The sequence below is a fragment of the Paramacrobiotus metropolitanus genome, unplaced genomic scaffold, assembly GCF_019649055.1.
Source record: "Paramacrobiotus metropolitanus isolate TYO unplaced genomic scaffold, Prichtersi_v1.0 Parri_scaffold0000393, whole genome shotgun sequence".
Taxonomy (NCBI): Eukaryota; Metazoa; Tardigrada; class Eutardigrada; order Parachela; family Macrobiotidae; genus Paramacrobiotus; species Paramacrobiotus metropolitanus.
In genome coordinates this window covers 1-23,079 of record NW_026570613.1, presented here as the reverse complement: position 1 = coordinate 23,079, position 23,079 = coordinate 1, and the positions used below count along the sequence as shown (strand labels likewise).

Below are 23,079 nucleotides of genomic sequence, written 5' to 3'. Positions count from 1 at the left end.
ACCGTGGCGAATCGGTACTGAAAAAGGTCTTGCGCCTCGGATTGCAGCAGTAAACCACTATGCAATTAATCGCCACATATGAAGGCCACATACATGCTTAACGAAAACTGCACTTGAATAAGATATTGTTTTAGCTGACCTTGATGGGCCCATCAGCCAATTGCGTGTTGCTGAGCAGCGGAAACCGAACGTGAACGCAGCATCTGACGTCGATTTGCGCCAGACGGGTCTATGTTGTTGGTCTTGCAGGCTTCCAGCGCCCATCTGTAACAAGACTGTTAAGTTGCCATGATCTGCAAGTTCAAAATGTGCAGTACTTCTCAACAGCCAAGTAGACATTATTTTCTGCAGCGGACAGCGTGTCCCGCCGCAAAATCATCACGACCGTCTTTTGATCAACGGCCGCAAAACGTTCGGACAGAAGGACAGCGTCAGCGTTCCGGTCGATGAAATCCAAGCAAGGTTCGACAATCACGTCGGCACGGAGACCAACTGCCTACAACAGCCGATGTTTTGATAAAAATTACGAGGATCGCAGATGCTGTCACTTTAACGAACATTGTTCAAGAGGGCCAGGCAGTTGTCGACGCAGAGCTGGGCGCGGATAAAATCGCAGCATATATCCACCAACAACGGGAGATCGTACTTGTCCGCGCACATTAAAGTCTGGATGACGTTGTCCATGTCCAAATTGTCCACATTGTCAGTGTAGAGGAAACTGCAATCAACCCAGTGAACCTGCACAAATTTAGTGACGCACAGCGCCATCAACACAGCCGCTTTTACCTCAGCATATTGTCAAACGCATCGGGGATGATATCCGGAATATCGATATCGTGATCTGATCGTTCTGCTAACTTCCCGTAGAACATGGCGCAAAACACGGAGCTGCGCAGACACAGAACATACTGTACCTGCAGAACGGAAGTTACGGAACACACCTTAGCGATTGATTTCACCACAAACTGCCAGCAGTACTTACTTATGCGCACGGAAATATTTCGGTTGCCCGAACTGTAATCCGATGGTAAACTGCACGTCGCTGAGCTCGCCACTGCCCAGGGAGCGCTTTATGCTGCTGGCCAGCAGCAGTGCGGATCGTTCCCTTGTGGATGTTGAAGAATTTGCGGACATGATCACTAGAATACTGCCGCTCTTTACTATTTTTATGAAGATAATATGCCATGAAATTCAAGTGATATGCGGATGGCCATATCTAAAATTCAGCAGTTTTATATTATGCATCTACTCGTTTCTTCATCGTTGTTTCCAAGACAGCTAACGTAGCATGCAAAAATGGAAGACACCATAATGATTTATTATCCTCCATTATGTCACTACTGAGACAGGCTATTTTTAGCTGAAGTAGCGCTCGCTTCTGTCTTAGCTGCGTTAAGATAAGAACATTAGATAATGTGGCTTACCCTTTTTCAGTGTCACGATTTTCTCCCTGTTCCTGTGCAGCATTGCCGTGCCTTCGATAAAGCAACCTGATCCATGCCTGCAACCACCATCAAGATACGGCAAACGGCGTATGGGCGTGCGCTCAGCGCTGGTCGAAGGAGAGGGCGGAGTCGCGCAGCGGACCACACCTGACCGGAAGCTACCTAGCACTATGAGGAAGCGGTGATTTCAACAGCTCCAGTTGGGGAAAAAATTAACGCATAGGCACACTTGAAAACGTATTATCCTATTTTTGTGGCATATGTACAGTATTCGATCAGCTTCCGGTCTACTGTACTAAGTGTTTCGCTTTCGCAAAAGTGGTTTGTCACCAATTCACGGAATTTTCTAAGGCCCATTCTACATTTCACAGCGTGGTAGAGCCATAATTATCACTCCGGCACCGGTTCGATGTTAATTAACACTGCGACTCCGTTCTGGTCAATTTTATAAATTTTAAGCCATTTTTCATTGTCGCCAGAATTATGTGCATGGCAACATAATTATCATTTATCGAAAAGCTACAAAAATAAGCTACAATAATAGGGACGATTCATCCGGTAAGGCAACAGGTATCCAACACTAGACATCAGCATTCCCATATCCGCCATCATTCGTTTGCCGCTGCCGCTGTCACCTGTCTCCTTTTCAGCACATGGCTGGCCGCGGTCTGTATCATCAGTTCTTCAAAACGCACAATCACGTCGGACTTATTGCAATGGACGCAGTGCCTGCCGTCCAGCATGACCATCACGTACACCGCATAGCGGTAGTAGCCTTTCTCCACCAGCGCATGCACGGGCTGGCCGTTCTTCAGGATCTCCGCAGCCCGCAGAATTTTACTGGGCGCTGCAGTCCCTTCGGCTCCACTGTAGCTCCAAGTAAAGACCAGATGCGAAGCGCGATTACCGGTGATTTTGGCTGGATGGAACCAGTAGCCGGCCGGGCTTTGCACGAACACTTCCTCTCCTATCTGCAACCCGCTGCGCCTCACAGCATCGTGGCGACGCTCCGTGGAAAAGACCAGCTGCGATGGCGCTCCACCATTGTGGAACATCAACTCGCTCAACAGCTCAGTTTCGTTCAGAAGACCGTTCTGCCGCGAAAACATTTCTTAAGTCATTCCGGTGCACAAAGAAATGCTAGGTTAAGGACCAGTTTCCAACCTTAATAGGACCAGCAGCGAGCTGGGCGCTGGAAAAGAGCGGAAAGCGGATAAGGAACAAGACATCGCCCAGTATTAGGCGCCGGTTAGCGGCTGACGGCTTTGTGTTGTCACGTTTGCATGTCGTTGCGGCCCATCTACAAGTTATAACACCGCAGGTAATTCATAGTAGAATCGATAGGCGTCTCCGGTACGTGTCTGTTATATGCCGGCATTCGGACATTCTTGTCGGTGGCTAGATTAACACTATTCCTAGTAGAATACACAGACATCCACTGCCAGGAACACCCCAGGGGTCCGTACAGTACCACCTGCCTGTATATACAGTACCACCTGCCTATAATTAACTTTATAATTACTTTTAACTAAATTAAACAATAGAGTACAGTAATTTACATTAATTTCATTAAGTTACGTAATTCATTAGTGGAAACAATAGTTAATTTTCATTTTTCTAATTAACGAGTTAAAAAATACGAGTATAAATGAAAAAATGCGGCGAGTACAGTAATTTTAATGAAAAATTTGCACTCTTTTATCCTTGTCACCAAAAACATGAAAGATGAACCCCGTACCACTTCCGCAATGGATCATATGCAATAACAATGTTCGCTACATGCAACAATTTTATCCCAGAGTAACATCCCCGTGCCACGCATACAACATTTAACCCCGGTACCGCTCGCATAACTAAAAACAACAAATCATCCCTGTCACCACGCGCACAACAAAAACACATGACATGACCACAACCGATGCATTAACAAATAGCAATGATGAATCCGCATATCCACGCTCCGACCCACGTATGTACCTGCAAATATACGAGTATTATGTACACATAATAAATACAAGTGTGAACAATATTTCTTTAAAGTACATTGCACTACAGCTTGCGTCTGCCACCACGGTTCTTGTTCGGGTGCATATCCACAATCGGACGCTGCACAACGCATCCATTCGGTGCGACAAAGCCACCCAACAGTTGAGGCGCTGGCTGCTGAACAGGACCGACAGCGACATCACGTCCACGCTCCCGCATAAATGCCATATCAGAACTGTGTCCTCCCAGCGCATCCAGCCATGGGGTTGCACTTCGTGGCGCTAAAATACATAAAATCACAGTTATACAGATAAATGTTTGCTAAGTACTGTAGTTGTGTAGTATGTACCAGGAGCTGTTTGGGCAAGTGCGGAAGCCGGCAGGCTCGGATTCACTCCATTAGGACGTCCCAAGCAAATGCGCTTGGCGCCACCCGTGCCACGACGACGAACTAAACAAAGTCCAAAATTTAACGTTATGTACGAGCACACACCATTACAAGAATTGAAAATACAGTACCTGGTTGAACAGAGCGTGCTGGGGATGGACTCGGTGACTGCGCACAGGCTGGTGAAGCTGGTCGTGTACTGTGGGATCCACGCATTCCACGTGGTGCTCGACCACGCCGTCCTCCACGTGAGCATACAGCAGTACCTGGTTGAACAGAGCGTGCTGGGGATGGACTCGGTGACTGCGCACGGGCTGGTGGAGCTGGTCGTGTACTGTGGGATCCACGCATTCCACGTGGTGCTCGACCACGCCGTCCTCCACGTGAGCATACAGCAGTTCCCATGTTCGTAAAGGGAGACCGAGTGCTCTGCACCTTCATGCCCGACAATTCACGCGCGCTTAACCAGTTGCTTTTGGCAGCAACGGAGCCGCGAGCATTTGCCGCTAAACATAAGGACATGTAGAGATGTACATAATTATTGTAAAATACGTTTCTTACCGGTTGGTCCCGATGCTTCTTCAGGTTCAGCAGTCGCTGGTGCCGGTGGAAGCACTCGTACAGGTACGGCAACACGCTTGCCAAGAATAGCGGTCCCGCGGATGGAGCCGGCGCCACGTTTATCTATAACAGTAACTTCAAAAATAACATTAGTACTTAATACAAAACAGTACTTACGTTGAGTCGGGGCCGGTGGTGCCTGCACGTGGGTGTCACTCTCATCGTCCGAAGACGATTCCATCACCATGGGACGCTTTCCTGCACGTTGAACCACTACGGGCAGTGCAGCCGACAACGCAGAACGCTCGGGACTGGGACCTGACACGGGAATACGTCCCAACCGTAGTTCCTCCAGGTACTCTAGGAACTGGTCCAACGTGCCATGGGGGTTAAATTCCTTAATATTCAGCCAGTTTTCACCCCGCGCATACTGTGCCAGAGCCGTGTCTTCACGCCGCAAAGTTTTCCGCTTGGCATGTGCGGCACACGCTGCTCCTTTCGTCAAGCACTCGATTACGAAGCGCTCGGCCACTTCCTGTAGTAGACCAAGTGCTCCAACTTGCATGCGCATTTCTGGATTCCTCGTCCAGGTGAGCACACGCACAACGCGTTGGAATGCTAGCCGCGGCAGAAAAACTTCTACAGGGTTCATTTGGCGATACTTGTCACGTAATGCAGCACGACCGAGCCGTTTCGTCACAATGCGCGATGGATCCGGGCGGCGAGTGGAGCGGTCGCGTGGGTCGGCACTAGCACCGATCTGCGGAACACGGTCCGGGTCTGCGCTTGGTTCAACTGGATGATCCGTGAAGGCGTCCAACTCGTACTCATCATCGTGCGCCTCCCGCTCGGCGCGGCTATCTGCCACGTCTGACTGGTGATCAAGGTGCAGTTCTTCTGCCTCTGGCCCAACGTAAATGCACGCACCCATCAGTCTGATTGCAGCCATCTGGGTACTAAAAGATAAAAATTAAGGTAGTTATCAATATTTGCACCAGATACTGTTAACTTTATAGCACATACTCGTGTGAAAATTCAGCAGCATTAAAACCAATTTTAGGAACACCATCACCCGCTGAAAACTCAACGCGATGCACTGGATCAAACGGCAGCGGAGGTGAAGGCGTGCGCACATGCTGCTCGGGAGGCAGCTGTCGGACTGGGGTCGGTGGTCGAATGCTTACGCTCTCTTCATCGGAAGACGAGTCACTCTCTCCGATATCAGACGTCAACGGTTTACCACTCTTACGATAACGCACACGTTCCGGAGACGATGGGGGTGTGGTACGAGGCAGCCCGGTTGAGACGGGAAGCTGCTCCGGGGTCTCCATGGAATCATCCATCTTCAACAAAACAGAGATTAATGCGTCAATAACAAAGAAAATGCGTCGAATACTGCTCTGAAGTATCCTAGATTATAATTTCTATGTATAAATACAGTACATATGAATAACGTAAAATTTCGATTTTAGTATGCAACTTGAGCTACGAGCAGAAGACCAGAACGTGATGCCAACCAAAATCGAATTTTTATTATTTCGTAAAAATCCGTACAGTAACAATGTCTTTACACCTCAGAATACGTCGCTATCGCAGTAAAATGCACCGAATACTGCATCCTACATTACAACCTATGTATAAGTACAGTACATATGAATAATGTAAAATTTCGATTTTAGTATGCAACTTGATCTACGAACACAATACCAGAACGTGATGCCAACCAAAATCGAATTTTTATTATTTCGTAAAAATCTGTACAGTAATTAGTTTTTTTACACCGCAGAACGTAACATATCACAAAAACAGAAGATCACAGTATCAAAAATGGAAGAGCAGACATCAAAGATTCAAACTACAGAATCTGTACAGAAACAAGTATGTACAAAATCAGAATTAATTTGTACAAAAAGCATATGTACAGTAATTACAGGTCGGTATGCTCATTAACCACCGACATTTCGGTACTCTCGGTACTGATAGCGTGGGCTACAGGAGCCACGGCGCACCGGCGTCGAAAGAACATTACGGCACTTGAAATTGCCGCCGCTGCAACGATTACACCGATAATGGCGTAGACCACGTTGGGGGCGTTGACTGCGGAGTCATGATCCTCGGGTGCTGGCGTTGTCAGTAGCATTGGAGGCTTATCCGCTGGGCTCGACGCTGTCCCGGTGGGCGATAAACCCGTGCCCATGTCCGTGGTGTTCAGCGGAACCTTTGGCGTGGCTGTGAAGGGAACACGGCCGCAGTCTGACAAGACCGTAAAGTTAACGGTCGACGGTTCCGTACACTCTAGAACCGGATTGCCACGTGCGTCGAAAAGGCGGAGTCGCGGAAAATACCGGCTGAGTGCAGCATACGGAACACCGTACAGACGGTTGCTCTGAAACAGGATAACCTGCACCCACTGTTCCGGGCTGCGCGGGGTAGGCACTGTAGTCAAATCCCGCCCCCCACAGTTCATCACGCCTTCGATGCGCTCGCACTGACAGTGATTCAGACAGCGCGACCATACACCGTGCGCGCTACTGACTACTGACAGCAAGAGCAATACTTGCAGTAGGCGTTCCATCTGCAACAAAACATTCAGTCAGCAGTAAAGTAACTTTGAATGCACATTCAGACAAAACACACACGCACACACACATTGGACTCGGACACACGTTCACTTACCTCCTCACATATACGTACACATACAGTACTTTTGCCGATTTACCGTGCCACTGCGGACACTTTTGCCGTTATTTTCACGCGAGTTTAAAAATGTCTTTAGAAAACGCCGCTAACGCTCTGTTTCCCGTCGGAACTGGGGAACGCATGATGAAGAACGGAGTCGTATACTACAGTACTGTTCAACAGGACGACGTTCTTATGCTACAGGGTGTCTATCGTGATTTGGTGGCACGTTTCGAAGACGCCCAGAAGTACTATCCCGATCTCACAATCGGTGTTAGAGTGCAGTTTGTGAAGGAAACCTGGTTCCATCAACAACCGCTTGGAGAAGTAGCATTTGCACTATATCCAAAAGAGGAAAAAGGCACTAATATCGCCTTCCGAGAGAATCCAACAAAATGTACCGAAGAAAATTGGAAAGAATGGCGCCCTATTGTTCGCGATTTGGCACACGGTCGTATGCGAAATTATCTAAAGTACCAAGTGAAAAAATGGCGCAAAGCCTGCCCGAGTGCCGGCTACCGCATCCAACAGGTTATTACTTTTGAATGTCCCGACGGGAGCGGTGTTAAAGCTTGGAATGAAACATGCACTGGTGTATGTGACGCCGATGATGACATCGGACCTCCCGCACCAAAATTTGATTATTTCTACCAACGCGTGGACAAGTTCGAAAAGCTGAAGAAACTGGAACAGGGACGTGTTCCGTTCACTCAACCAGCCGACCTGGGGGAAGAAAAACGGGACACTATTGCAGGGTTTACACCACCGGTATATCCGTCTTGGGGCGACGAGTTTGACGGAAAGCCAGCTGACTTACTCATTTTTGACGATGCCAACTGATCCACCACGAGTGGCAAGTTTTTGTTGTGTAAATTCAGTTTGAAATTTCCGGTTTGAAATCAAATTTTTAATTTTGAAATTTTTTGATCCATAGAAACCATGGACCCTGAAACGCCACCACCGATTCCCGTAGAGGAAAAGAACTCGCGGGGAATACTCATTTGGGCTCTATTTTACGCCATACCGTTTGTGTTTTCTCAACTTTTCCGCTTAGGTGCTGTCATTGTATTAAGAGTTACTGATCGATTTCCTATCCACAACATCATTATGCCTCTGATTTCGTTTGTTTTAAATGAATCACGTCGTTTGCTACTCGGACGTAATAATGGAAGTGCAGTTGAATGATGTGTTTTATCACCCAACTTCTATGTTAATCAGTGGGAATTCTGGTTCTGGTAAAACCACGTTTGTGGCAAATATTCTCCGATTTAATAAACTCTCGCAAGTTCCGGAACGGGTTTATTGGTTTTATAAGCAGTATCAGTCCTTATACGATCAACTTGTAAAGGAAGGATTTCCAATTACTTTTATCGAAGGTTTGCCAGAAGAAATTTCAAAGCCGAATTTTTTTGATAAAAAACAAGTTAATGTTTGTGTGATTGACGACTTACACCTAGAAGAAAAAACGAGCAAACACGTTGCCCAACTATTTTGCAACGGTGGACGCCATTCCAATACAACGGTCATCTATCTGACACAAAATCTGTTTTTTAAGCAGAGTTTTGGTCGAGATATACGGCTAAACGCTAAAGTCATTGTTTGTTTTAAAAATCCTCAGGACCGACAGCAACTACAAATCTTAGGACGCCAACTTTTTCCTAATAAACTTAATTATTTCATGGAAGCCGTCACGGCCGCTTTTGAGAAGCCTTTTGGTTATATTGTAATTGATTTGCAACACAATATAAGCGATCGATATCGGCTGAAATCGTCGATCTTCGGAGAGAACTTTCCTGGCTATACCGAAGTTTATCTACCGGCATAATGGAGCGAAGTAAAACCGTTTCCAATATTGATTTATTGTCATCAATAGCTAAGAGCAAGCCGAAACTTGCGAAAGCGATTATTAAAAATTCGGAAGACACTTTGATTGATGCCATTTCTGAATGTGCTCTCCAGATTGTTGAAGGCACGGTTCCCGTTTCTGAATCATCGAAAGCTCAACGAGTTCGACGTTTATTGCCCTATTTAAAGTTATTGTCTAAAAAGTCTGTGTCCAGAAAAACTAAACGAAGTTTTCTGTTAGCAAAAGGCTTTGCTTTATTGTCTTTAATCCTGCCTCCTGTGCTTAATTTTGTTTTGGGAAACGCTTGAAAATGGCACGACGAATGTTTTGTTAAATGAAGAACAGCTACGTGCTGTCAGGAAATCCCGAAGCCTGTCTCCCGTGCCTGTACAGCCTACACATGCTCATCTGGACTATTATGCGAGTCCATTGACCAAGTCATACCGAGATATGACAAACTCACTGCAGAATCCGACAATGACTAGCAGACAGCGTTTAAATGCCCATAGCGACGCTATGGAACGGTACAACAATTATATAGGACAGGCTACACTGCCTATGCAGCAGCATCCAGCGCAGCATCCTTTCGACGAAACTGATGCTGCAACGCATGGTAGCGATAAGTCCACAGATAGAGTGGTTTTTCTACTACCAGAGAAGCAACAGAACAACGCACGCCATTTGCTAACGCACTTACAAGAGTACGGTCATTTTCAATTGGGAAAAACCTGGAACTTGCAGTAAACGGGATTTTGAAAAACGGTACGAACGTTGTGGATTTAATCCGTTGGCTAACTACACCTACAAATCCAGGACCTTCACAAACTCCTCCAAATGGAATAGAAGAAGTATTCGAGGCAATGAAAAGCTGCAATGCGCCGGCTACGTTATTGCCGAATATGCAGCGTCGTAGAGCATATTTAGATTTTGAACCTTCCGATTTTTCTTTTAATACGCCAGAACGAAACAGCAGTGGCAAACGAAGAAGCAAAGCCACCCCAGTTACGGTTCGAAAAACTGGAAACATTTTGGCTAAATCATCAAAATTTCGATTTTGGTGTGCATCTATGTTAACAAAGCAACTCTGTTGATTGTATTGCCTACCAAAATCGAATTTTTCCGAGATATGCAAACTGTCGTGTGTGTTCAAGTGTTTAAGAGTCAAATAAATTCCGGAACCAAACGACGTTCTTTTCCGCATTTTAATAGATAACCTTATACATAGGCAGAGAATATTGCTGCTTTTTCGGCATATGCTTCAAACATTTTCGAGGGTTTTTACACACATGCAATTTCCTCTTAGCAAAAGCATACAGCATTTTATCATTGAATTGCAGTCTTTTGGGGTATTCAAACTTATTTACAATTTCACGTAACGTAAGACCGCGACAAGAGTAATAAAGAAAAATACAGAGAAGAGACCACAAAGTTTAGACTGAGGATGTTGGAGTTGGATCCGATTCTCCTGATAATGTCCATTGGTAGCCGGAAAATTTTCCGAGATAAATTTGTCAAACTCCATGCCGTAAAATAAAGAAGACTTACCAAAAGAATCAAAGAAAACGACATTTTTACTGTTCTTAGCAAATATAGCTAGCCAGTGCTGTCCGGGTTCCGCGTGCTTGTCCGAGTTCACAATCAGTGCGAGCGGAAATTTTGGACTGGACACGGTTGGTAGCGTGTCTCGTGAGAACACTCCGAGGAATATTCTCTGAAGACAGCTATCGTGCTGCACGATATCTAGAAGCTTGATATTATTCATGTTTAAGCACGTTTGTATGGGCAATAAACGTTCCGTCGTGCGTCAATTTCTACGAGGGCGTTCTTATTGAAATAGACCAATACGGAAAGAGTGGCAGTCGTTTGAGCCGAAAAAGATAAGGACAATCCTAGAACTCCTTTTTTCGTAGGATTTATGCACGTGTGGTCTCCAATATCAGGTTCAAGGTTAAAACCGAAAATTGCATAACCTTTGGCCCAATCTTTTTGATCAAACGCCAGTGTTGAGTTCTTGTAAATCATACCAGTTGTTTCCAAGAGACTCAGGTACCCGTCGCGTGTGTTTGTAGCTGAAACCTCTAAGGCTTTCCCAGGAAACGGTTCGGAATTGACATAAGTGATAATCTGGCTCAGTTCATAGGGCTGAAAATTATACGGGTTGCGAGTTAAGTTTCCTCCAACGGCCTCCGACAAAACTAGAGCAACGAAAAGTTGCTTAGGGATGACTCCCCGAAATAAGTCGTCGCGAGACCAATGACTGCTTCCAGATGGGATGGTCATCTCGAGAACATGTGATTCCACGTAAGGAATCATTACATTTCGTTTTTGAAGCATAATCTCATGAGCCAACAAAAACTCAGGGTCCAGCTTGACTTTGCGCAGTTTAAGCGTTGCCCGTTTTATGACAATTTTCAAATCAAGTGGCGCTTGAGGACAAAGCAACGCAAACTTGTCTTTCGATCGTGCCAATACTAATTTCAAGTCCACTTTAGGTGGAATAAGACGTGATTGGTTCGCTAAGTCACTAGGAAATTTCATAAATAAATGCCATGAATTTCCGCCCTCGATCATGCCACGGCGCGTAAGGAACCCATCATTCAAAACTAGATTGTTTGGATTAGCTGCAGGCAGTGTAATATAATTCACGTCAAAGCTTCCGGCAGTGTCCAAAACAAAACCAGAGCTTAACAGCTGTGTTCGACCTTCAGAGCCAAAATTCAATAGGTTTTCGAAGTAGGATGAGTAATGTGATAAGGAAGGAACAGATGAAACAGTCTCACTGTTTAATAAAAGTTCATGTCCGCTAAATAGGCTACGTGTAAAGTTGTTAACGACGCCCCAGTTCAAATCAGCGGCAGGAGCGGCTCCTGCAGTTGTTAAAACAGTTACATCCAGTAAAATAGTGCTGTTTGCTAGATCTATCATTTCCTCTGGGGTTCCCGGAATCCTCCCAAGCAATCGTATCCACGTTCAAAGTATTTCCTATTGGATTATAGGAAACATACTTCGCGGATTCGATTGCCGTTTGAGTAGGCGGCAAAGAAAAATGGTCCAATTCCGATTTTAAACACAAAGGTGTATTAGCATCCATTCTCGTGAGAGTTAGCGTAATAATCCCGAAAGCGGAACGCGCATACGCTTCTTCTTGCGCAAACGTTTATGAACTCTTCGTTTTCGGCTACGTCTTTTATGAGAATGCTTCTTCGGTTTGGTAAAAGGAGCTGGCTTGGACTTGCGCGAGCGTCGTCTGCGCTTCTTTTTTAAGATTCCGTGTAGCTGTCCTTTGAGCTTTGATTTTGTGGTCCGGCGTTTCCGGCGCTTTTTGCCCCGCCCTTTTTGAATATCAGACATCATATTACCGACAGCTTCTCTCGTTCGATTTTGAGCTGAATCTAATAACGTTGTCTTGTTCTGTAGAACATCAGAAACAACGTTTCTACCCAGACGAACCAGATTAGGATAAATAATATTTTTTGCTGTCCTAGCAAGGCTGCCAAAAAAATTTCCAAGCGAACCGTATCCGTGCTGCACATGTCCAACCGCGCTGCCATGTTGCGGTGAAAGAAGGTGCACGTAAACTTGCGCAGGAATCGCAAAACTTGAAATCTCATCCATTATTTACGGCGAAAATGTAATTGCAAAACTGAAACACCTTTCTCAAATTCAACAGACTCTCCATCTAAACTGGTGATCGAGACTGAAATGCGATCAAACTGAGTGTTCTCAACGCTGATATATTTCAAAGATGAAGGAACGAATGCGCTTCCGTCTGCAACACTTTTTCGAGATAAAACAGCCAATAGAGAAACGCGTGTTCTGTTAAACACTTGGCTGCGAACCAAGTCGCTAAACACGCACAAGGTGTCACGAGTTATCGATCGGGGTTTTGGACACTGTAAGTAGCACAGTGCTACTTCAAATTCTCGCAGTAGCTGAACATAACTCGGTAAAAGCACAACGAATTCCGACGCCGTGTTTCCAATGCCACTATCAGATGTCAAGGTGATATAGAAATCATCCATTCTTAATATTCGAAATTGGTATGCAATATGATGCGCTATAGTCGTGTGAGTTTAGCAGTGCACACCAAAATCGAATTTTTCAAATTAACTGAAGTCCATACCGCTTAAGTTGACTTAAAGTGATCCATTTGTCGAACTTTTTATTCCAGCCAACAAAACGTATCAAAACTTTGTTGCCTTTCTTAGATAAAACAGCAATTTCAGCAGTCTCTGGTGTATTTTTTGGGACTTTCTGCAGTTCCCAAACGTAAAATCGTCCTTCTAACATTTCACGTTTCAAATCTTCCACTCGGAACATGGTTATGCCATCATGGGCTTCAACAGCTTTAACTTTGTAAATTTCTATTGACCACCCTGGAGTATATCCTTTTTCCATTGCCGTCTTCTTCAAAGACAGACGCACAAAATCTCCTAATTTTGGAATTTCCGTGCTTAGTTTCTTGTGTGCATATTTGATTTTGTCCTTGTAAATGATCTTGTGAAATTCTTCTGCATTTTCAGCCGTTATTTCTGATGGCTTATGGTATCCTAAACTTCTATGTGGGCTGTTGTTGTATGCGTCCACGAGTTTCTGAATTACATCAATCCATCTTTTCGTTCGATTATGCGTAAAATAACGGAACAATCTAGTCGATAAGGTGCGATTCAGACGTTCAACTTGGCCAGCTTTAATTTCTGCATTATTAGTAGAGAAATGAAGAATTTGATGCTGATTTAACAAAGACTTGACATCAGTATTATAAAATTCGGTTCCCAGATCGGTTTGGAATTTTTTGGAAACGGTCCACAACGATTAAATATTACTTGTAAAGCATCACGTACTTCAGAGGCAGTCTTCCGCTTAATCGGTTCCACCCATGCATACCGAGTAAAACAATCTTCCACGACTAACAAAAAATTATACCCATCATTAACAGATACATACGCACTGTAGTCTATTAAGTCCGCTTGGAACTGTTCGTTAGGACCGGAAACAACAAAATTGAGACGAGGAAAGTGTTTGCGAACTGGTTTATGTAGCGTGTAGGCCGGCTGTTTGCGCAGGAACTCTTTCACGGTGTCCGTCGACAATTTTATATTGCTCTGCTTGCTGGCCTCTCGGTGCAATGCTTGTATTCCACCGTAACCACCCGGCGACGCCACGTCAAAATAAATTCTTCTCAGCAAGTTTTCCATGAATAATCTTTAGCAGACGCTTATCAACCCCCTTGGGAATAGTGCCATCTAGAAACTGCTTTCGAATTTGGGATCTCCACACAGTTAATGACTTATAGAACATTATGCAGTCGCAGACTTGAACAGATTTCCCGGTATACTGTTCCACAACAAGAATAAACAACTCACGCAGTAATCGCTTGTCAACGGAGTTTGCAATTTCATAGAAGTGAGCAGACTTATAGCAATGATCGTCGACACGATTGCCACAAGTATGCTGATCGTCGATACGATAACATCCGCGGCAACACATACGTTCGCTTTTCAAAAACTGACAATTGATGAGAAAGCTGAACAGATATTTAAACGCAGCAGTGCATCTCTTAAAAATGATTTGTTTATCGCAACAGACATCCAGACGCTGATCGCAAGCGACACACAACCCCGTAATCAACTCGTATTTTAATTTCCCATAATTGTTCGATTTCAGAGACGACATGATTACAAGCGTACAGTGTTAGACAAGAACAATGAAATTTAGCAGCTATTCATGCACAAAATATTCTTCCCTATCAACGTCCTCAGTCAGCATTGCAGGATTGAAACGTTCAAGCAACTGATTTACAACTTCAAATTCAAGTGAGCCGATACTAGGAAAAGGGATACCATGATAACCAAGCGGATACGTCACAAAATCACGACCAATAGCACGACTGGTAAACGTACAGCCTATACGGCGAACAAGAGGCACTGTCTGTATTGTCAAGTTATCTGTATTCTTTTGAATGTTATACTTTCGCATGCAGTAACTTGGGACGGCCCTGTCCCGAACATCATAGACTTCAGAACACCAATGTTGACCCGTTCCTTCAACCCGTCAGACTTAGGAATCCCTTTACACTTTATACGCTGTTCTCCACTGCTGAGGAGCTGACAGTAGGTTTTCTTTGCCAGTGCAGCCCACTCCACGAAATGCTCACCGCCGAGGTCATCGGACAAATCGCCTAGTAGATCGCCTGTAGGAGGATCTGGCTCGCCCGGGGTGCTCACGAACATCACGGAATCCGTGTCACAGTAGAGCAAACGATCACCAACAAGCCGTAAAGCTTTAAGGAGTTTGAGTTGGCCGTACTCGGTGGTAAATTTACCAATGTACGGATTTGTTCGCTTGTTAGGCGCAACCTGTGCACAAATTTGAAATGATAACTCAATCGGGAATGCTAATAAAAACCCTTTGCACATTTCATACCCATGCGGCTTTCTCTTCGTACGTCACATCGATACACTTTCCATCGTTGACCATACGAATGTCGTTGGTAATATAACGACTGTTGAAAACGATGTCCTTCATTTCCTTGTACGTTCGGCAGTACGTATTTTGGCGGTACACGGCTTTCATAACAAATCTATTAAGAAATATGAATTAAGAAATGTTTAACATTCTTAATTCACATTTCTTACCTTCCCCAGACTTGGTTGACAAACGTTTTAGCTGCCGCGCGCATCCCCGGATTGTTGGTAACTTCGTCGGGGGTGAAAATAATTCCCAAAACTTCTTCATATTTCCTGCAGAACTCTTGCTTCTGTTCATCAGTGATAACATGTGCGGGAAAGTCACTTGTAACTATTTTCGTACGAATGAGATCCAAAATAAATTTGGCAAATACGCCGCCGGTTTTGCTTTCCGGGTTATATTTACTGCTGTTAGGAAAATGGTGAATCTCAAAAACGCGACGAATGATGTAGCCGTCTTCAACTGCCTGCTCCAGAAGCGGTGTAGTCCAAGCCCTTCGAATGCCCGTTGTCGATAATCATGGGTGCACGGCTTTGCGATGTTCAATTCTTCAGAACACGTACGACATAATGTGTACACCGTACGACCATCAGCCAATCGGAGCGGGAGAGTAGGTATGAATAAATCATACGGTGGCCATACTTCGCAATACACAACTCCAAACCAATCTTTAATGTTAAAAGGCTCGCCCGGTTTGTGGAAGTTAGTGAATCGGATCTCAGGATGGCCAACAGGATACTGGTCGAAGACCATAATGGACGGATACAGTGAAATAAAATCCAAGACTTTTCCTTTGGATCCTTCAGGGATTTCTTTGTACATGCAAAAAATGTCTGTCCGACCTCCAAACAAGTAGTCACGCACATTTAAACGCGGTCGGAAATTCGGCTCTGCTACGATCTCGCCAGCTTTCAGCTTTTCATCGTACTCGCACTCCCAAATTGTTGTCAATATTACAGGAACGTCCGCGTATGGATCCGTAACAGTGCGAGCAAAGTTATTAAGGTATGCTTCGCTTTGCGCGACTTCTTCACGAAGTGTGCCAAAGGTCTTCATTCTCACCGTGTTAACTTTCTTCGGGTTTGGAAAGCATTTGGGGCATCCATGCCAGAAACAACCGTAGAACTGGTAGGCTGTTCTTGTTGCAGCGCACCACCCGTCGACAGGTATCCTTCCGAAATACTTCTCACCTTCCGCAGACCTAACTGTTTGGATCGGCAGGCGACGGAAACTGACAGGCGTCGGTGGTGCCATATTCAGCTGATCATAGTGCGTTGAAGGAACGTTGTTGACGAAATCTTGCATAAACCGATGCTCCATTTGCTGACGCTGCTGTTGCAGATGATCTACACGTGATGGCTGATTCTGGTACATCGGCGGTTGCTGGTATTCCACAAGGACTGGAGAACCAGTATAACGGTTCCCATCTACCAATGCAGCCACGACTGTACGACTTTAACAGTAAGATTCTACAGTACCGCATCTTACCGTATACATCAGATGCCGATCGGAAGCCACCACCACTTGGTTCTATAGCGTACTGCGGAACTTGCTGCGCGGGAAGGTAGGTGCCGTTCCGATTAACGTATCCCGAACCTGATGCGGCACAATCGCTGCGCGGCTGCCCAAAAAAACCCGCCGGCAGCAGACGAAGAGTCGTATGCACTGCACTGAGTAGCCGGATAGGTGTTAGACGCATGCAGCTGATGGTGCACTAAAAATCGATTTTGGTTAGCACCGGCGCCGCACAGTGCGTGTTAAAATCAAGTTGAGTACCAAAATCGAATTTTTTATTTTCATGAATGTAAGCTAATGATTTTATCCTGTGCGACTGAATTAATAAATTAACTCACCCAAGTTTGGATATTTGGCATTCGGATGAGGGATGAATGGCTGAGTAAGCTTTGACTGCACAAACCGACGACGTTTGGACTTCTCGGGCGCATTCGGTGCCTGCCGTCGTTTGGGAGAAGTAGGCGGCGTGTCCAAAACTTGTCCACATCCGGTCTGCACGTATACATCGAGCTGGTTTTCTTTATTTTCACCGTCGCTGGCCAGGTCTTTTAAGATGACATCCATTTCTTTGTCGTCTAGGAAATTCAGGGTCGGTTCTAGGGCGTGAATGGGATCGTACATGTCAGCGTTGCTGTTGACGGTCGGGACTTGATTATCCACAGTCCACACGTCACATCCGAACATGCCATACGGCGGATACTCCTGCTTCTTTGGTGCCGGTCCGAGAATCGCGGTGATACGTTGATAGTTCAATGGATCGAGCACAATCCGGTTGAATTCTGTGTAGTACTTTAACAGATAGCCGAACTGCTGCGCCGTAACAACTTCAGCATAGACAGGGCTGTCGTCAGGACGGATGGGTACAAGATGGACAAAACAATCGTTAATGGAATGAGTAAGACGATCGAAGCCGGTCTGGAACACAGTCTCCTCGAATTCCTGGTAGAAACTCAGCGAGAAGCAGAGCGGTGACTTAGGACTACCGAACAACATAAGGACTGAGCGCTCTTTGGAGAAAGCGCCGTGCAGCTGTTCCTCTTGTGGATAAAACAGCTTGTAGTATAACCCGCAGCAGCTCGACATCTCTTCCGGTGTGGGAAGTAGATAGTCGTGCAGCGTAGGAGTTAACCAACGCCCGGAAGTGCAAAGTGTCCTTTGCAGTTCGAGGGCGGGATTGCTTCGGCCGGGCCATAGCTTAAAACTTGACATATCTCAAGAAAGCAAATAGAACAGCATGCGAGTATAACACTTTAAAGCTAAACACGGTTGGAACCGACGAAATAAAATTTTAGATCCTTGTTGAACGTTAAATGAATTTTGAAAATGTATGCGTGGACATTGTCCACATGTTCCGTGCTTGACTGTATTTGTTACTGTGTGTATGTGCCACTAGGTTACTGATGCATTCATGAGATTGGTCGCTTTCAAATCTGTGTCACCACCGAGTACGCCTACAAATGGCAAGCGCATAAATGCAGCTGCCCTTGAAATTGATATATTGTATTATTTTGTGGATAAGCGCAACGTTCACAGCGGGACATTGCACATCAACCTTTAATATTTTTCAACAGCATTTCCTTTTCATACCACCCAGTTCGGCTACGTACTTAACAACAGCAGACGCCTTATGGGCGTTAATTTTCCCGTATTCAGATATCAGACATTCAACAATTTTCTTGGCAATGCGCATATTGGATTTGTGTTTGTAGAAATCTTTTGCATTCGATGCGCAGAAATACTTGGACTTCTTAATTAGCTTAATTAACAGCGCCCGTACTGCATCGCTCGCTACCAAATCAGACGGGATAACTCTCCCGTAATCAACTGGAACTGCCAGATCTGGTAACAACGCGTTACCATATTCGTCAAAATCGGCTTCATGGGAAAGGCGAAATCCCTGCTCAATAAACTCCTGATCGAAGTCGTACTCTTCCAGAACGTCTGAAGATGCACTATCGCGTGCATCCGGTGGTAGGCTGCGGGATCGCATATATGCACGTCGATTCCCACCATAAAACGTCTCCATACGATCAACTAGTTCGCGATCGGTCTCGTTAAGATACTCTGAATGACGCTTCTGATACTCTTCAAACACATTCATCTAAAAAAAATTTTGAAAAAATTTCGAATTTGGTATGCATTTATGATGCAACATATCACGTAAAATCGAAGTTGCTTACCAAAATCGAAGTTTTAATTTTATGAATTTTTCAGTTTTTTCACGTTCACTGCATATGCAACAAAGGAAAACAGTTATTCAAATTATCAAAGCGATAAAGGAGATGAAAAAGCGCAGCTGACAATGAATAAAAGCTATGCTGCCATCGTAGCACTTAATCCTACTTATCTCTGCGGGATACCGACAGATCAACGCACAAAAGAAAACCGTTAAAAACTTTACACTCGAGTAACTCAGCTAATTCGCTGCGATAGTATTTGTACTAATCTGTTTGAAGAAATGATATAAAATTTGACTGTAAACTGATCAACGCTCTTGTGCTGAAGATGAAAATAGTTGCTGTAGATGCGGTAACAATGCTTATATTAATGTTCTTAAATACTCGTATGATTATCACTGTACTTATGCGCGCTGTGTATTGTATGTATTTTACAATGCTAATGTGCTGTCATGAATAAATACGCCACACTGCACAATCAAGAGATGTACACTGTACACAGAACACGTGTAAACAGATAAAGCATTCACAAGCAACACGCACATAATTAGTTGCACTTGCATGTACGCATAAATAATGACGGTTCGATAAATTTAAAAAAGATGGGAATAATATTACGAATGTTGAAATGATTTAATAAAAATAAAATGAAAAATTGAAAAATTCGGTAATTATGGCAGCATTTTGTTAAAGCAGTCGATATTAAAAGCGTATAAGCGTACATACAATAGTCAATACATGTACCTATAACACCGGTATTGTTGAATTGCACGTATAAATAGCGCACGTAAGTTTTGCCACTGAAATTTAGTTGAAATAAAATATTATTATGAACGCGTACATATATTGCAATTACTTGTTATTATTTCGGAATTTTATTTACACTCTTAGCATATTGTTATAATTTAGTGAAAATTATTTAGCGCAATTACAGCGAGCACACACAGGCACGTACACCACACGCACACGATAGCGCATAGCACTATTCCTAGATTTTTTTATTTTATTTAAACTTACTTCTGTCGGTATGGCCAGTTCGCGACGTCCAAATGGTAAGGAAATAAAGCCGCACGTTATAATGGGCAGACCTGTGGCGGTACATGTGATTATTAATTTAGTACATATTATCGGCAATAAAATGTTTGTGTGTATACGAGTACAGAACACCGTACAGCAACAGTAAATTATTATTATATAAATTATATTTACTAAAAGAGCAGTCAACTACGGTAACACGGTGCTGGTACAGCGTAAAAACAGATGATTTAACCGTACATATACAAAATTTGCATGATATACAGTACGTAAATGATGTACAGTACGTAGCGTGTATGGCATGCCGCATACGAATTTTTTTACAGATATGATAAAGAAATTACGGTAACACGGTGTTGGTGCAGCAATATGTGTTTTATTTTATTTTATTAAGATATCCAAATTTTTTAAGTGCTTACAGTGAGCGCGTCGCGGAGTTGCTTTTGAGTGCCAGGAAAATAGGTGCGGCACGTAAGCTAGGCGTGGGAAACGTCGCTAGCACAGCAGGGAATCAATCGCCGGTCTTAGAAAAGCCTGCAGAGAAATTTCTCATAAATATATTTAAAAGCAGCAAAATGAACTACGGTAACACGGTGCTGGTACACTATCAGAATTGCACAAAACTAATATTTATTATATTATTTTATTTTAATATTTTAAGTTGTACGCAGAAAGCGATAAACATTGCCCATCAGATACACTACCAGCACGCGTACACCACTGCCAATGCGTTCGAACAGAAAATCGCTTGGTTGCGCAAATTATTTTATTTTATTTTCATTTTATTTTATTTTCATTTTTATTTTTGTGATTTTTCAGGTGGAAATCAAAAGTGCACGGTAGATACACTTTCTGTGCAGTCTAGGATGTCAGAAGTGGGATCGAACAGAGAAGCGCTTGTTTGCGTAGTCTGCGTTAAAATAAAACATCTGCCTTTTATATTCAGTCGCACAATATACACACGTAACTGTGGGCGAATAACTGCACGCGGTATTTTAAATAATTTTAAAATAAAAATTATATATTTCACTTACTCCGTGTGGGTGCGGAGAAATTCTGCCGCGAGGGAGCTGCGCTGACAATGGGGAAAGCTGTCGCGATACCTGTAAAACAGCCACAGATATCACCACAAAATGCCACTGCGCATTCCCACATTTCGCACAAAAAAACCGTCGGGCAGTGTGCTTTTGTATTTTATTAATATTTTAATAAAATTCAGCACTTACTGGAGAGCGCGAAAGGCGGTGAACTACGGAAACACGGTGCAGATGGATGGAGCGCACACTGCCAGATGACAGTGAACAGTATCTGCAAAATACCAGCAGATTACAGTACCAAAACCACAGTACTGCCGTACAATTGTACGAAAAAAACCTGCCACACATACATTTATTTATATTTTAAATATTAAAAAGTACGTACCAGTTGGTACTTCGGCGACAGCACGTAGGAGTGATCCGTAAACTCCGAACGCTGCGGGATCTGGAGTGGGCCAGCGATTCCGTCACACAACACACACAGGCACGAATTATTGCCACAACAAACGAATGCCGAGCAAAAAACACGTTGCACACACGCTCACACGCAGTCTCTCCACAAAAAACCAAAAATCCAAGGAGTAGCACGGCGAAAAGCGGGATCAGCGCTGGGGTTCTCGGGAAATGTAATTCTAATATTTTTAGAATTTTTAAGGGGCCAAGATATGGCGTTGGCCAAGCTACGCCGTGTGCACAGCGTCTTCAAGACGCTAGCCAAGACAGGAGCCTTTGTGCGTCAGGTACCCACACACCGTACACGCACGCTCAGGTGTGGTGGCGCTGCTAACAGCGCGCGCTTTTTTTACTTGTACATATGTACATATACGTAATTAGTAAGGTATTTAAGTTTTTTATTTGTACAGTGTGTTTTTTAATCGTACACTATGTTTTTTCATGTATACTCGTATTTTTTAACTCGTTAATTAGAAAAATGAAAATTAACTATTGTTTCCACTAATGAATTACGTAACTTAATGAAATTAATGTAAATTACTGTACTCTATTGTTTAATTTAGTTAAAAGTAATTATAAAGTTAATTATAGGCAGGTGGTACTGTATATACAGGCAGGTGGTACTGTACGGACCCCTGGGGTGTTCCTGGCAGTGGATGTCTGTGTATTCTACTTTCCTCACTTACGGCGTGTGGAAGAGGGATATCACATTATACCGATAGTAAATAAATGTCATCAGTCACATACAATCACGAAAATGAATTTTTGTCTACCTTTCCATAGCCTGGTAAATGTGGTACTCCTCATCAGCCGATAGAGGCTCCGCTCCAGGATCGCCAGGAGTGTGCTGCGCCCGATCGTGGCGAACTGTTCGGATCGCAACACTGCCGCCGTCTTTGAATCAATTACCTCCATGCATTTCTCTACAGTACTACTATCAGCATGCCACTGGAGCGCCTGCAGAAGTATCTACGCTGACACAAGCAACGGGGAGGAATAATACAAAATGACAACTTAACAAACAGTAAAGTACTGCATAGTTGCACCTCAACAAATTACAGCGACGGAGTCTAACCTGTTCCAGAGTAGCCAAAATGCCCTCCAGAGTAGCCAAAATCCCCTCGTTCGTCAGCCGACTGGTGATGAAGTCGGTGCAGGTTTGCACGAGCTCCGGCAGATCGTACTTGTCCGCGAGCTCATCGTCGGAAAAACATTGTCCAGAGTGAGATTTTCCAGCATGTAACTATAAGAGCGGAAAGAGGGCGTTAAGCATCAGTCATACGACCCGCGATTTCATTGCTGGACTTAAATAAGTGGTAAACCTTGTTCCATCATGTACAAGCCGGATTTGAAATGTGATTGCGTAAAAATACAGGCAGTGCGCAATAAACGCGAAATTAGCGGTGAAAGCGATATAAATGTAGATATATCCACTGCATTACAGTTTGGGCAATAAGAGATATATTACGTAATACTTTGGGTGCGG

General features: G+C 44.1%; 3 protein-coding genes across 3 annotated transcripts; all 3 read right to left on the bottom strand.

The window, feature by feature from the left end:
• Positions 1–301: 301 nt before the first annotated feature.
• Positions 302–1,134, bottom strand: LOC129602313 (BTB/POZ domain-containing protein 3-like). The gene is made up of 4 exons (XM_055501312.1): positions 983–1,134; positions 787–888; positions 559–718; positions 302–496 (listed from the first exon to the last, which is right to left on the bottom strand). The coding sequence occupies exons 1-4, from the start codon at positions 1,132–1,134 to the stop codon at positions 302–304; spliced, it is 609 nt and encodes a 202-aa protein (XP_055357287.1).
• Positions 1,135–1,999: 865 nt separating this feature from the next.
• LOC129602312 (uncharacterized) lies at positions 2,000–22,823 on the bottom strand. The gene is made up of 4 exons (XM_055501310.1): positions 22,669–22,823; positions 22,367–22,550; positions 2,610–2,745; positions 2,000–2,539 (listed from the first exon to the last, which is right to left on the bottom strand). The coding sequence occupies exons 2-4, from the start codon at positions 22,372–22,374 to the stop codon at positions 2,054–2,056; spliced, it is 630 nt and encodes a 209-aa protein (XP_055357285.1). The 5' UTR covers positions 22,375–22,550; positions 22,669–22,823; the 3' UTR covers positions 2,000–2,053.
• Positions 3,114–5,864, bottom strand: LOC129602311 (uncharacterized). Its single transcript, XM_055501309.1, has 7 exons — positions 5,404–5,864; positions 4,558–5,336; positions 4,381–4,503; positions 3,951–4,325; positions 3,781–3,882; positions 3,489–3,712; positions 3,114–3,422 (listed from the first exon to the last, which is right to left on the bottom strand). Exons 1-6 carry the CDS (start codon positions 5,721–5,723, stop codon positions 3,495–3,497), a joined length of 1,917 nt encoding a protein of 638 aa, XP_055357284.1. The 5' UTR covers positions 5,724–5,864; the 3' UTR covers positions 3,114–3,422; positions 3,489–3,494.
• Positions 22,824–23,079: the final 256 nt, after the last annotated feature.

What these genes read in the sequence shown, in the direction of transcription:
- LOC129602312 (XM_055501310.1), bottom strand. An exon ending in TCGCTGCTGGTCCTATTAAG is followed by an intron (nt 2,540 to 2,609) that starts GTTGGAAACTGG and finishes TTTTCGCGGCAG; the next exon opens with AACGGTCTTCTGAACGAAAC.
- LOC129602311 (XM_055501309.1), bottom strand. Translation starts at nt 5,723, where the DNA reads ATGGATGATTCCATGGAGACCCCGGAGCAGCTTCCCGTCTCAACCGGG. An exon ending in GCTGCTGAATTTTCACACGA is followed by an intron (nt 5,337 to 5,403) that starts GTATGTGCTATA and finishes TTTATCTTTTAG; the next exon opens with TACCCAGATGGCTGCAATCA. An exon ending in ACCACCGGCCCCGACTCAAC is followed by an intron (nt 4,504 to 4,557) that starts GTAAGTACTGTT and finishes TTACTGTTATAG; the next exon opens with ATAAACGTGGCGCCGGCTCC.
- LOC129602313 (XM_055501312.1), bottom strand. Translation starts at nt 1,134, where the DNA reads ATGTCCGCAAATTCTTCAACATCCACAAGGGAACGATCCGCACTGCTG. An exon ending in AAATATTTCCGTGCGCATAA is followed by an intron (nt 889 to 982) that starts GTAAGTACTGCT and finishes GTGTCTGCGCAG; the next exon opens with CTCCGTGTTTTGCGCCATGT. An exon ending in GCCTGGCCCTCTTGAACAAT is followed by an intron (nt 497 to 558) that starts GTTCGTTAAAGT and finishes CGGCTGTTGTAG; the next exon opens with GCAGTTGGTCTCCGTGCCGA.